The sequence below is a fragment of the Geospiza fortis genome, unplaced genomic scaffold, assembly GCF_000277835.1.
Source record: "Geospiza fortis unplaced genomic scaffold, GeoFor_1.0 scaffold992, whole genome shotgun sequence".
Classification (NCBI taxonomy): domain Eukaryota; kingdom Metazoa; phylum Chordata; class Aves; order Passeriformes; family Thraupidae; genus Geospiza; species Geospiza fortis.
In genome coordinates, this window is record NW_005054625.1 from 306097 (window position 1) to 316762 (window position 10666).

The window sequence follows — 10666 nt, forward strand, 5'->3', positions numbered from 1 at the left end:
AGGGGAGATGGGGGGCCCCGTGTGGGAAAGGGAGAGGGGAGGTGTGTTTGGGGGGGTGTCACTATAGGGAAAGGGGTTTAGGGAGGGAATGGAGATGGGAGCTGTTTTCTGTGCGGGAGACGCTCTGGAGAAGGGTGTTTGGGGCAGTGTGTGACAGAATGGAGGGAGGACGTTGGTTTTGGGGTCGCTGGAGAATGGGGGGTGGAGTTGTGTTTTGGGGCATCACTGTAGAAGGGAATTGTGAGGGTGAGGGTGTGTTTGGGGACAGACTGTGAGGGACAGGGGGGCTGCTGTGGTGGGACCCCACGGCGGCGCAGAGGGAGAAAACTCTGCAAGGGCCTCACCAGCCCCCTGCTCCAAACAGGGCAGGTGGGGTCACTGGGGACACCAAGGGCAGAGGGAGCTCAGAACAGCAGGACAGGGCGAGGGGACAGCCCTGGCTGTGCTCTGGGGTGCTGCTGGCAGAGGAGTTGGGCTGAGGGCTGTCCATGTGTGCCCCCACAGACATCAAGGAGCACGTGAAGCAGCTGGAGAAGGCGGTGTCGGGGAAGGAGCCGCGCTACGTCCTGAGGGCCCTGCGGGCTCTGCCCTCCACCTCGCGCCGCCTCAACCCCAACGTGCTGCACAAGGCCATCCACGGCTTCTTCACCTCCAACTGCACTGTCAGGGACTTCCTGCTGGGATTCTTGGAGGAGGTAGGGACACCTGCTGCCCTCACCTCTGCCCTGCTCTGGTGGCACCCCCCTAACCCCCTGTAGAATTCTCTCTGGCCACAGAGAGCAACCGAGGACTTCCCCAGGCATTTTCCTGTGGGAAAATCAGAGTAAAGAATGAGAAACAATTCTTATCTCCGCTTGCTGCACCTGTTGTTGTGCACGTGTGGAATGTGTTATGGAGGTTGTTTACCAAAGGGGGGTTTTTTGGTTAGACACTGGTTGTGGTGTTTAAAGAGAATGACCAGTTAAGTCAAAGCTGTATCAGACTGTCTGTAAAGGTGATGAGTTTCTTAATAAGTATAGTATAATACAGGAGAATAAAAAATTGATTAACCTTCTGCAATCATAGAGTAAATGCTAATTATTACCCAGCTGGGAGCCTGCAACAACACTGCCCCAGCACAGGAAGGATGTGGAGGTGTAGGAGTGAATCCAGAGGATATTCAAAGGGATGGAGCAGCTCAATTGTGAGGAAGGATAGGGAGAACTGGGATTGTTCAGCCTCAAGAAGAGAAGGTTTAGGGGTGACCTAATTGTGGCCTCCCAGAATCTGAAGAAGCAACGGGAAAGATGGAGAGGGGCTATTTGCAAGGGCTTGGGGTGACAGGACAAGGGGAATGGCTTGCCACTGACAAAGGGTGGGTTTAGATGGGATATTGGCCAGAAATTCTTCTCTGTGAGGGCAGTGAAGCACCAGAATGGATTTCCCAGGAACGTTGTGGCTGTCCCATCCCAGGAAGTGTCCATGGCAGGGTAGGGATGAATTGAAGGCCCCTCCAGCCCCAAAAAACCTGGAATTCCATGATTCTTTCCCTCTCCAAGGAGCCTCTGGAGTAGGGCAGTGGGGTTTGGGGACCCTGGGGACGAGCAGCCCCTCTGCTCAGACACAGATGTGAGCAGGGACAGGTCCTTGCAGTCCTGGGCTGGCTGCTGTCGCACCTGCAGCAGAGCTGTCTCCACACAGGGACAGTGATCCTGAATTTCTCTCTCCCCTCAGTCCATGGACACAGAAGCTGAGCTGCAGTTCCGCCCACGGACAGGGAAAGCAGCCTCAGCCCCTCTCCTGCCAGAGGTGGAGGCTTACCTGCAGCTGCTGCTCGTCATCTACCTGATGAACAGCAAGAGGTACCCCGAGGTGAGACCCCTGAGCTGCCCCCACAGCATCCCCTGCCTCTGCCCCATGCTGTCCCTCATCCCAGCAGTGTTTGCTTGTTCCCCACAGCCCAGGGGTGGTCTCTGCCCCTCCTGGGATCAATCCCCCTGCCCTGATCTCCCTTGCTGTCCCTCAGGCTCAGAAGGTGTCCGATGACCTGATGCAGAAGATCAGCTCCCAGAACCGCCGGGCCCTGGACCTGGTGGTGGCCAAGTGCTACTATTACCACTCCCGCATCTACGAATTCCTCAACAAACTCGACGTGGTCCGGAGGTGGGATGGCTGTCCCTGAGCTTGATCTCCCTGTTTTCCTCCCTCTTTTTGTGGGGAGCTGTCCCTGAGCTTGATCTCCCTGTTTTCCTCCCTCTTCCTGTGGGAGGGGATCCCAAACTAAACTCCAGGGCCCTCTGTCCCCCCCCCAGACCCCCTTTTATAAATCCCTGCATGTCTGTACTGTGGGAGGGGACACAGGGGGTTCCCTGGGCCCACACCCCCTGACCACCTGCACTTGTGGTGGGACCCCCTCCCCAATAAAACATCCTTAAAAGGATCCCTGAGCTTGATCCCCCTGTTTTCCTCCCTCTTCCCTGACTCCCTGTCCCACCCCACAGCTTCCTGCACGCCCGACTCCGCACGGCCACGCTGCGCCACGACGCCGACGGCCAGGCCACGCTCCTAAACCTGCTCCTGAGGAATTACCTTCACTATAACCTCTACGACCAGGCTGAGAAACTCGTCTCCAAATCCGTGTTCCCCGAGCAGGCCAACAACAACGAGTGGGCTCGGTACCTGTACTACACAGGTGAGCGAGGCTCGGTGCCTGCCCTTCCTCGCGGCACCTCCGGTTCCTCAGAGAACCCCTTTGATCAGCTGGAGGTGGGGCTTCCAGGCAGGATTTGGAGCCCCATCCGTGTAGGTCAGGTTGGATTCACTGGGTGGCTTTCCCCACCCGCCCCGTGTGGGCGCAGGGCGGATCAAGGCCATCCAGCTGGAGTACTCGGAGGCGCGGCGCACCATGACCAACGCCCTGCGCAAGGCCCCGCAGCACACGGCTGTGGGCTTCAAGCAGACGGTGAGTGAGGAGGGGGCAGGACCCCCCTGGCTTGGGGCTGAGACCCCCTCGGGGTTGGGATCTCACAGGGCTTGGATGTGGGACCTTCTGGGGTGTCAGGCGCCATGGAATTTGGGTTGGGAACTCCCAGGTTTGAGAACTCCCAAGTTTGGGATTCCTCAGGGTGGGATCTCACAGGGGTTGGATGTGGAACCTTCTGGGATGTCAGACTCCATGGAATTTGGTTTGGGAGCTCCTAGGTTTGGGATCTCACAGGGGTTCGATGTGGAACCTTCTGGGATGTCAGACTTCATGGAATTTGGGTTGGGAATTCCAAGGTTTGGGACCTTCTGAGATGTCAGACTCCATGGAATTTGGGTTGGGAGCTCCCAGGGTTGGGATCTCACAGGGCTTGGATGTGAGACCTTCTGGGATGTCAGATTCCATGGAATTTGGTTTGGGAACTCCCAGGTTTGGGACCTTCTGTGATGTCAGGCCCCATGGAGTTTAGTTTGGGATCTTCCAGGTTTGGGACCTCCTTGGATGTCAGGCCCCAAGGTGTCAGGTCCCCTGGATTTGGGACTTCCCAGGTCCAGGACTCCCCAGGGTTGGGCTCCACAAGGATGGTTCTGGGACCTTCCAGGCTTGGCACTTTCCAGGATGAGATCTGGGACCCCCCCAGGTTGGGCTCTGCAGGGACAGTTGTGGGATCTCCCAGGGTCAGGCCCCATGGGGACAGGTTTGGGACCTCCCAGGGTGTTGGGCTCTGCAGGGATGACAGGTGCAGGACCTCCTAGGTTTGGAACTTCCCAGGGACAAATCTGGGACCTTCCAGGCCCCACAGGGACAGGAACGGGTTTGGGATCTCCTGGGGTCTTGTGCCCCATGGGGATGGGTGCAAGACCTCATGGAGTGCACAGGGACAGTTTCAGGCTGCATGGGGATTCATTCAGAGTTCTGCTCTGCCCCAGGTGCACAAGCTGCTCATCGTGGTGGAGCTGCTCCTTGGGGAGATCCCAGACAGGCTCCAGTTCCGGCAGCCGTCGCTCAAGCGCTCGCTCATGCCCTACTTCCTGCTGCCCCAGGGTATGGCTGCCCACCCCTGCCTGTCTGTCCTTCCTGCAATGTCAGAGAATCATGGAATATCCTGAGTGGGAAGGGGCCCAGTGGGAATTCTCTCCCCTTGATGGGAGTTGGATGCAGATGCAACTTGGGGAGGAGGAGGAGGAAGTCAACCAGCCCTGGCTCGCTTCCCCAGCCTTTCTCCTTCCCCCATTCCCACCTTCTTCCCTCCAGCCGTCAGGACGGGGAACCTGGCCAAGTTCAACCAAGTCCTTGACCAGTTTGGGGACAAGTTCCAGGCTGATGGCACCTACACCCTGATCATTCGGCTGAGGCACAACGTCATCAAGACAGGTAGGAGGGTGTTTGGGGACCCCCACCAGGCTGGGCAGGCCTGGGGGGCTGCATCCCCTTCCCTTTTCCTGCAGGTGTCCGCATGATCAGCCTCTCCTACTCCCGCATCTCCCTGGCTGACATCGCCCAGAAGCTGCAGCTGGACAGCCCCGAGGACGCCGAGTTCATCGTTGCCAAGGTACCAGCACAGGGAATCCCATCCCTGTGGGACCCCAGGGTGCCCACAGCCCCCCACCTTGCCCCGTTCCCCCACACCCCTCCCTGCAGCACTGCTGGGTTTGGGCTGAGGCTGCTCTGGGGAGAACTGGGGGACGCTCAGGGCGCCACGTGCCCGCTCTGTGTGAGCCCTTGGGGACACCCTGTGCCCTGCCCTGTGCCCGGGCTCGCAGGCCATCCGGGACGGCGTGATCGAGGCCAGCATCAACCATGAGAAGGGCTACGTGCAGTCCAAGGAGATGATCGACATCTACTCCACGCGGGAGCCCCAGCTGGCCTTCCACCAGCGCATCTCCTTCTGCCTCGACATCCACAACATGTCCGTGAAGGTGAGCACAGCCTGTCCCCAGCTCCCTGGTGGGGACAGCAGGACGTGGCTCAGGGCTGGCTCAGCTCTGAGCTCCTCCTCTTTTTCTCCAGGCCATGAGGTTCCCACCCAAATCTTACAACAAGGACTTGGAATCTGCAGAGGTGAGATCTCTGCAGCCGCCACGGCCACGGGAAGGATGTGGCTCCTGTCCCCACCTGCCACCAACCTCGGCCTTTGCTTTCCAGGAGCGCCGGGAGCGTGAGCAGCAGGACCTGGAGTTTGCCAAGGAGATGGCAGAGGACGATGACGACGGTTTCCCGTGACCCTGGGCCCTGGCTGTACTTTTTTATTTGTCCCTTGGACAGATGGTGGCTGAGCAGGGCCCTCCGTCCCCCCCAGACCCCCTTTTATAAATCCCTGCATGTCTGTACTGTGGGAGGGGACACAGGGGGTTCCCTGGGCCCACACCCCCTGACCACCTGCACTTGTGGTGGGACCCCCTCCCCAATAAAACATCCTTAAAAGGATCCTTGTGGTGACATCGGAGCCGATGCCGGGGGGCAGCGAGGGGAGCGGGGCTGGAGGGAGCAGGAGTGGGGTCTCCACTGGTGCCCTCCCAGCTCCCACAATGGGGTCACACTTTGTTAAACTTCAATTATGACTTTTAAAATAAAAGATGGAAAAACACCAGCCCAAGTGGCTCCTGCTGTGTGTTTGTTGGGATGGGGAAGGGGCATGGGGCTGGTTTGGGGTCTCTGCTCTCTCTCCCTGGGGGTAGGCACCAGAGATGGGACTGGGTCTGGTCAGGCCATCCTGGGGGACTGCAGCTTTGTCTCAGTGGTGCTGGGAGTGGCCCCAGCAGCTCCAGGATGGTATCTCTGGAGGATTCCACTGGGAAAGGCACAGAGTCCCCATTGTGCCCCACCAACCCTGGGGGTGATGGGGACAGGGGACATGCAGCCACTCCAGGTGGGTCCCATCAGCATCTGGGATGAGTTCTCTGAGAAAATCTGGGAATCCCCCAGCCCCACCCATGCCGGGATGGCAGCCAGGGCTGCAGGTCAGCAGCAGGGCTGTCCCAGCCCATTCCCGCTCGGGGGTCTCTGGGGGGGATCAGAGAAGGCAAGAGCCCAGCCAGGGGTGGCTGGGGCTGGCGCTGGGGACACAGGGACATCCCAAGAGCACTGGGCAGTTGGCAGATGTCAGGAAGGGGCTGAGGGTGCCCAGGTTGGGCCCCAGGAAGAGGAAGGGTGGCCACGAGGCTGAAACAGAACGTGGTGGGTTCTTGGAACAGTCCCTGGACCGAGCAGCTCCAGCCCCATGGTGGGAGGGGGGGGGCGGGTTTGCTGGGCCACCTCCTCCCCCCAACACCCCCAGTTTCGGATTTGAAACCACTTCCTTCCTTGGAAAGCTGACAGGGCCTTTGGGCCCGATTCAACTGATGCAACCCCCCCACGCCCCCAGCACAATTCCTGAAAGCACCATCCTGCTGAGAGGGCAGATCCTCACCCTCTGGACTGGTCCCGTGGGTGCTCGGACTGAGGAGGACACACTGAGCCCCTCAATGGCCACCAGGGTAGGGACAGGCACAGCTGGGGGGGCTGTTTCTCCCAAAAATCCCATGAACAGTCTCTGCTGGCAAGGTCCTTTCACACATCCAGAGGGCAGAACCTTTAGTGCTACCAGGTTCGAAGGGAGGTGAGCAGTAATTTTCAGAGTTCACACCTGGCTGTGCCGGGAAGCCTCTGCTTGGTTCTCATGGATTGGCTGCAGCTGGAGGCAGAAACTTCCAGGACTTCCAGCTTCTGGGACTGGTACTGTGGCTGTACCCCACAAATTACCCCACAAATTACCCCACTGGGTGTGTGGCCCATCCCAGCGCCCACCAACATCTGCAGCTTGCAGAGACCAGGTTCCCTGTCCCCATCCCTGTCCCCATCCCTATCCCTGTCCCCATCCCTGTCCCCAGGAGGGCAGCAATGGGACACAGCCAGGGCTCAGGGGTGCAGAATGAGCCTCCCCAGCCCAGTGCTGCCCTGGGCTCGCCCTGGCCGGGGCTGTGAGGGGAGCGGGTGCCTCCCGTGCCCCGGGCAGCCCGTGCCCCGGGCAGGAGCCGGCCAGCTGGCACCCGGCCAGCAGATCCTGGAGGGACTTGCAGGAACCAGCAGGAGCCAAAATTCCCTCGTCAACGCAACGGGGCCGGGAGCAGCCAGCCCGTGCCAAGGGCTGCCCTGGAAGCCTCTTCCCCGCAGGACCAGAGGGGGGGTTGGCCCCTCGCGGGTGTGGCCGGTGCTTGGTGCTGCTCTGGGCACAACCCGGCCCCACAGCGCCCAGCAGGGCAGGATCTGGCCCCGTGGTGCTGCCCTGGGGAGCCACAGCCCTGAGCACCTGCCTGGACCGGGTCTCACTCCAGTTGGTGCCCCCGCCGTGAAGGTCACGCCAGCAGCACCCACCCTGATGTGTGGGGCAGCTGCCAGGGGGTGCTGCCCACGCGGGCCGGGGATGGGGACAACCCCAGAGTGACAGCAGCAGCGAGAAGCCACCATCCCCTTGGCCGGTCGCCTGCGAGTGACCCTGAGAGTGACCCCGCACACGACCCTGCTGTGCTGGGCACTGGCCCACCTGGCCAGCGTGGTGGGAGCCCGGCGAGCAGGTTAATGAGTCACCGAGGCACCTCCTGCCCTGTCCCGGCACCCGCCACGCTGCCTGGGCTGCACCGGGAGCTGCAGCCACGCCGAGGGGCACCACTGCCCACCGGCCCCGGGAAAGCCCCAGGCTGCGGCCGCGGCCGAGCACCCGCTTCGGGAGATTTGCATGCTGTGATTAAGGCAGTGAAGCAATCGCGCTGTTGCCTCATCGGTGAGAATCCCCGAGGCCCGTGCACTATAAATGCCACCCGATCAATGAGCACGGCCGGGCAGCAGCGAGAGGAGCCGGGCCGGGCTGGGCAGGGCCGCGCTGCACAGAGGAGACCCCCAGCCAGGCACCCACCATGTGCTTCCTCACCCGTGAGTAGCCACGCAGCACCCCCATCTCCCACTGCTCCCATTGCACCCGCTTCCCCACTGCTCCTATTACACCCAAACCACCCCTAAAACCCACTTTGCCCACAGGACCCACTGCCCCCAGAGCCCCCAGAGCACCCAAAGCACCCCTAAACCCACCCTACCTGTAGCACCTGCTGCACCCACACATCCAGAGCCCCCTGCTGCCCTTGGCACTGGGAGCACTGCTCCCTCTCCCCTTTTGGGGTCTCTGCCCCTTCCCCAGGCCACGCTGCTGCTGCCATCATCCCCAGGGCGGTCCTGGTTGCTGAGCCCATCCCGGCTGAGGGGTTGGGGCTCCATGGGGTGGGCACTGAGCCGCTGTCCCCACAGGTGGGCTGTCACTGCTGCTGGCTGTGCTGCTGTGGGCACCGTGGTGGGCTCTGCATGGGGCACCACTGACCGAGCTCTCAGGGGACCAGGACTTCCAGCTCTTCCTGCAGAGGAACCTCGAGTTCACCCGCAAGATCCGCGGGGACGTGGCTGCGCTGCAGCGCCTGGTGGTGAGTCCCACACAGCCGCTGTCCCCACAGGTGGGCTGTCACTGCTGCTGGCTGTGCTGCTGTGGGCACCGTGGTGGGCTCTGCATGGGGCACCACTGACCGAGCTCTCAGGGGACCAGGACTTCCAGCTCTTCCTGCAGAGGAACCTCGAGTTCACCCGCAAGATCCGCGGGGACGTGGCTGCGCTGCAGCGCCTGGTGGTGAGTCCCACACGCTGCCGAGGGGGGGTGGCAGCCACTGCGAGGTCACAGATAAGGTGACCCCCTCCCTGCCCTTATCGGCACCGCAGGGCCAGGAGCCAGCAGTGTCCCCTGCACTGCCCAAGGCTCAGCCCCGGGGTGTTGGGGCACCCACTGGGGACATGTGGTGACCCTCCTGGGTACACAACAGCCACACCTCCGTCCCCATGGCACCGGGTCCACTCTAGGGTCCCACAGCCCAGGGATGGGATGTTGGGAGTGCTGTGTGTGTCGGGGTCCTCTAGCATCCTCACCCTGTCCCCTTTGTCCACAGTGTGACACCCTCCAGCTGTGCAAGGAGGATGAGCTGCTGCTGGTGCGGCAGGACCTGGACATCGCCCAGGCGCCGCTGGAGCAGTGTCACAGACGCACCTTCCAGGCAGTGAGTGCTGGCAGCCCCCCCCTGGAGCTGCTCAGCTCTGTCACGGCTCAGGCCACCCCAGAGCCTCCATGTCTTGGTGGCCAGGCCATGCCCAGCCCCACTGACCACGCCATGCCCACCACAGGAGACCTGCTTCAGCCAGATCCGTGCCGGGCTCCGCGTCTACCACGGCTCTCTGGCCACCATCCGGGCCCTGCTGCCCGGGCACGCTGGGCTGGTGGACACCCTGCAGCTGGACATGGCCAACCTGTCCTCCAACATCCAGCAGCAGGTGAGGGGGCAAAGGGGGGACTTTGTGGGGACAGGTGGGTAAAGCAGGGGCTGCATCCTAAAGGAGGGGTGGGCACAATGGGGGCTGTATCCCAAGAGATGTGTGGGCATGGCAGGGGTTGTATTCACAGAGTTGGATGAGCAGGGTGGGAGCTGTATCCCAAGAAATGGGTGGGCATGGTGGGGACTGCATTCACAAGGATGGGTGGGCATGGTGGGGACTGCATTCACAAGGATGGGTGGGCATGGTGGGGGCTGCATTCCCATGGGAGGGGTTGTATTCACAAGGATGGGTGGGCACGATGGGAGCTGCATGCCCAGAAGGGGCACACTAGGGCAGGGGGGCATCTCCAAGCCTTGGAGCTGATGTCTCTGCCTCTGCCTGGTCGCAGATGGAGGACCTGGGCCTGGCCACGGTGACGTACCCCACAGAGAACCAGGACCCCGTCCCCACCTTCTCCTCCCAATTCCACCACCAAGTCGGCGGCTTCTTCATCCTGGCCAACTTCCAGCGGTTCCTGGAGACGGCGTACCGGGCACTGCGGCACCTCGCCAGCCTCTGACCCCTGCTTGTGGATGTCCCACCTGAGGGACATCCCGGGAGCACCCCGTTTCCTGCTTATTTAATATTTATGGCTATTTAATATTTATCTGTCTGGGGATGCTCCCCCTGCCAGGGGATCCCGCGGTGGATCCGTGCACAGGTGCCTGTGCAGCATCACCCTTGTTTAATATTTAAACACAAGCGTATCTCTGCTATGAGGTTCTGGAGCTGGGCTGAGCCCCCACAGCTGCTGCTGGCACTGCCTGTGCCTCAGTTTCCCCATGGCTTGCACTGCTGGGGCTGCTGCATCATTCCACGGGAAAACATCCCAGGATGAGGATGCTCCAGAGCAGCATCTCCCTGTCTGGGCTGCAGCCTGCAGGGACACATCTGATGGGTGTTATTTCTAGTAATTAATATTTATTAGCCATTAAGGAGGGAGGGAAGATGGAAGAACCATAACGATGCAGCAGCCTCACCAGGATGAGGCTTTTCTGGGGAGCCCCAGCACTTTGGGGAGCTGCATCTCTGCTCTGTCCCCCTTCCCTGCTAAACTCAGAGTTCTTATTGCAGTTTAACTTATTTGTGCCCATCCCTGGCTGGAAGGAGCCACTTGGACACATTCCCATCCTCCTGAGCCTGACGCAGCCCCAGTCCCGTGGTTGTGTGGGAGCTCTGGGGCGTGGGAGGTTTTGTACTGTATTTATTGCTGCAGCTGGGTGAGCCCCAAGAAACACCCGCTTTTTTTCTATGTGATAAAAATGGAAATAAACTCTATTTTTGCACTCTCTCTCTCTCTCTCTCTGTTCCGCTGTCTCCTGC

General features: G+C 60.8%; 2 protein-coding genes across 2 annotated transcripts in view; both read left to right on the top strand.

Annotated features, from left to right (window-relative positions):
- PSMD3 (proteasome 26S subunit, non-ATPase 3) overlaps positions 1–5552 on the top strand; it is a 6544-nt gene extending 992 nt beyond the window's left edge. Inside the window, exons 2-12 of the mRNA XM_005430401.3 lie at positions 505–695; positions 1714–1851; positions 2006–2142; positions 2481–2671; positions 2838–2941; positions 3892–4006; positions 4217–4336; positions 4411–4514; positions 4726–4881; positions 4973–5023; positions 5108–5552. Coding sequence (XP_005430458.1) covers positions 505–695; positions 1714–1851; positions 2006–2142; positions 2481–2671; positions 2838–2941; positions 3892–4006; positions 4217–4336; positions 4411–4514; positions 4726–4881; positions 4973–5023; positions 5108–5185 — 1385 coding nt within the window. The 3' untranslated portion in view covers positions 5186–5552. The remainder of the gene's footprint in view (positions 1–504; positions 696–1713; positions 1852–2005; positions 2143–2480; positions 2672–2837; positions 2942–3891; positions 4007–4216; positions 4337–4410; positions 4515–4725; positions 4882–4972; positions 5024–5107) is intronic.
- Positions 5553–7854: 2302 nt separating this feature from the next.
- CSF3 (colony stimulating factor 3) lies at positions 7855–9863 on the top strand. Its single transcript, XM_031064752.1, has 5 exons — positions 7855–7870; positions 8240–8409; positions 8923–9030; positions 9155–9301; positions 9693–9863. The coding sequence occupies exons 1-5, from the start codon at positions 7855–7857 to the stop codon at positions 9861–9863; spliced, it is 612 nt and encodes a 203-aa protein (XP_030920612.1).
- The last annotated feature ends 803 nt before the right edge of the window (positions 9864–10666 follow it).

Excerpts from the sequence above, each read along its gene's own strand:
- CSF3 (XM_031064752.1), top strand. Across the intron at positions 8,410-8,922 it reads CTGCGCTGCAGCGCCTGGTG|TGTGACACCCTCCAGCTGTG; the intron begins GTGAGTCCCACA and ends CTTTGTCCACAG. Across the intron at positions 9,031-9,154 it reads ACAGACGCACCTTCCAGGCA|GAGACCTGCTTCAGCCAGAT; the intron begins GTGAGTGCTGGC and ends TGCCCACCACAG.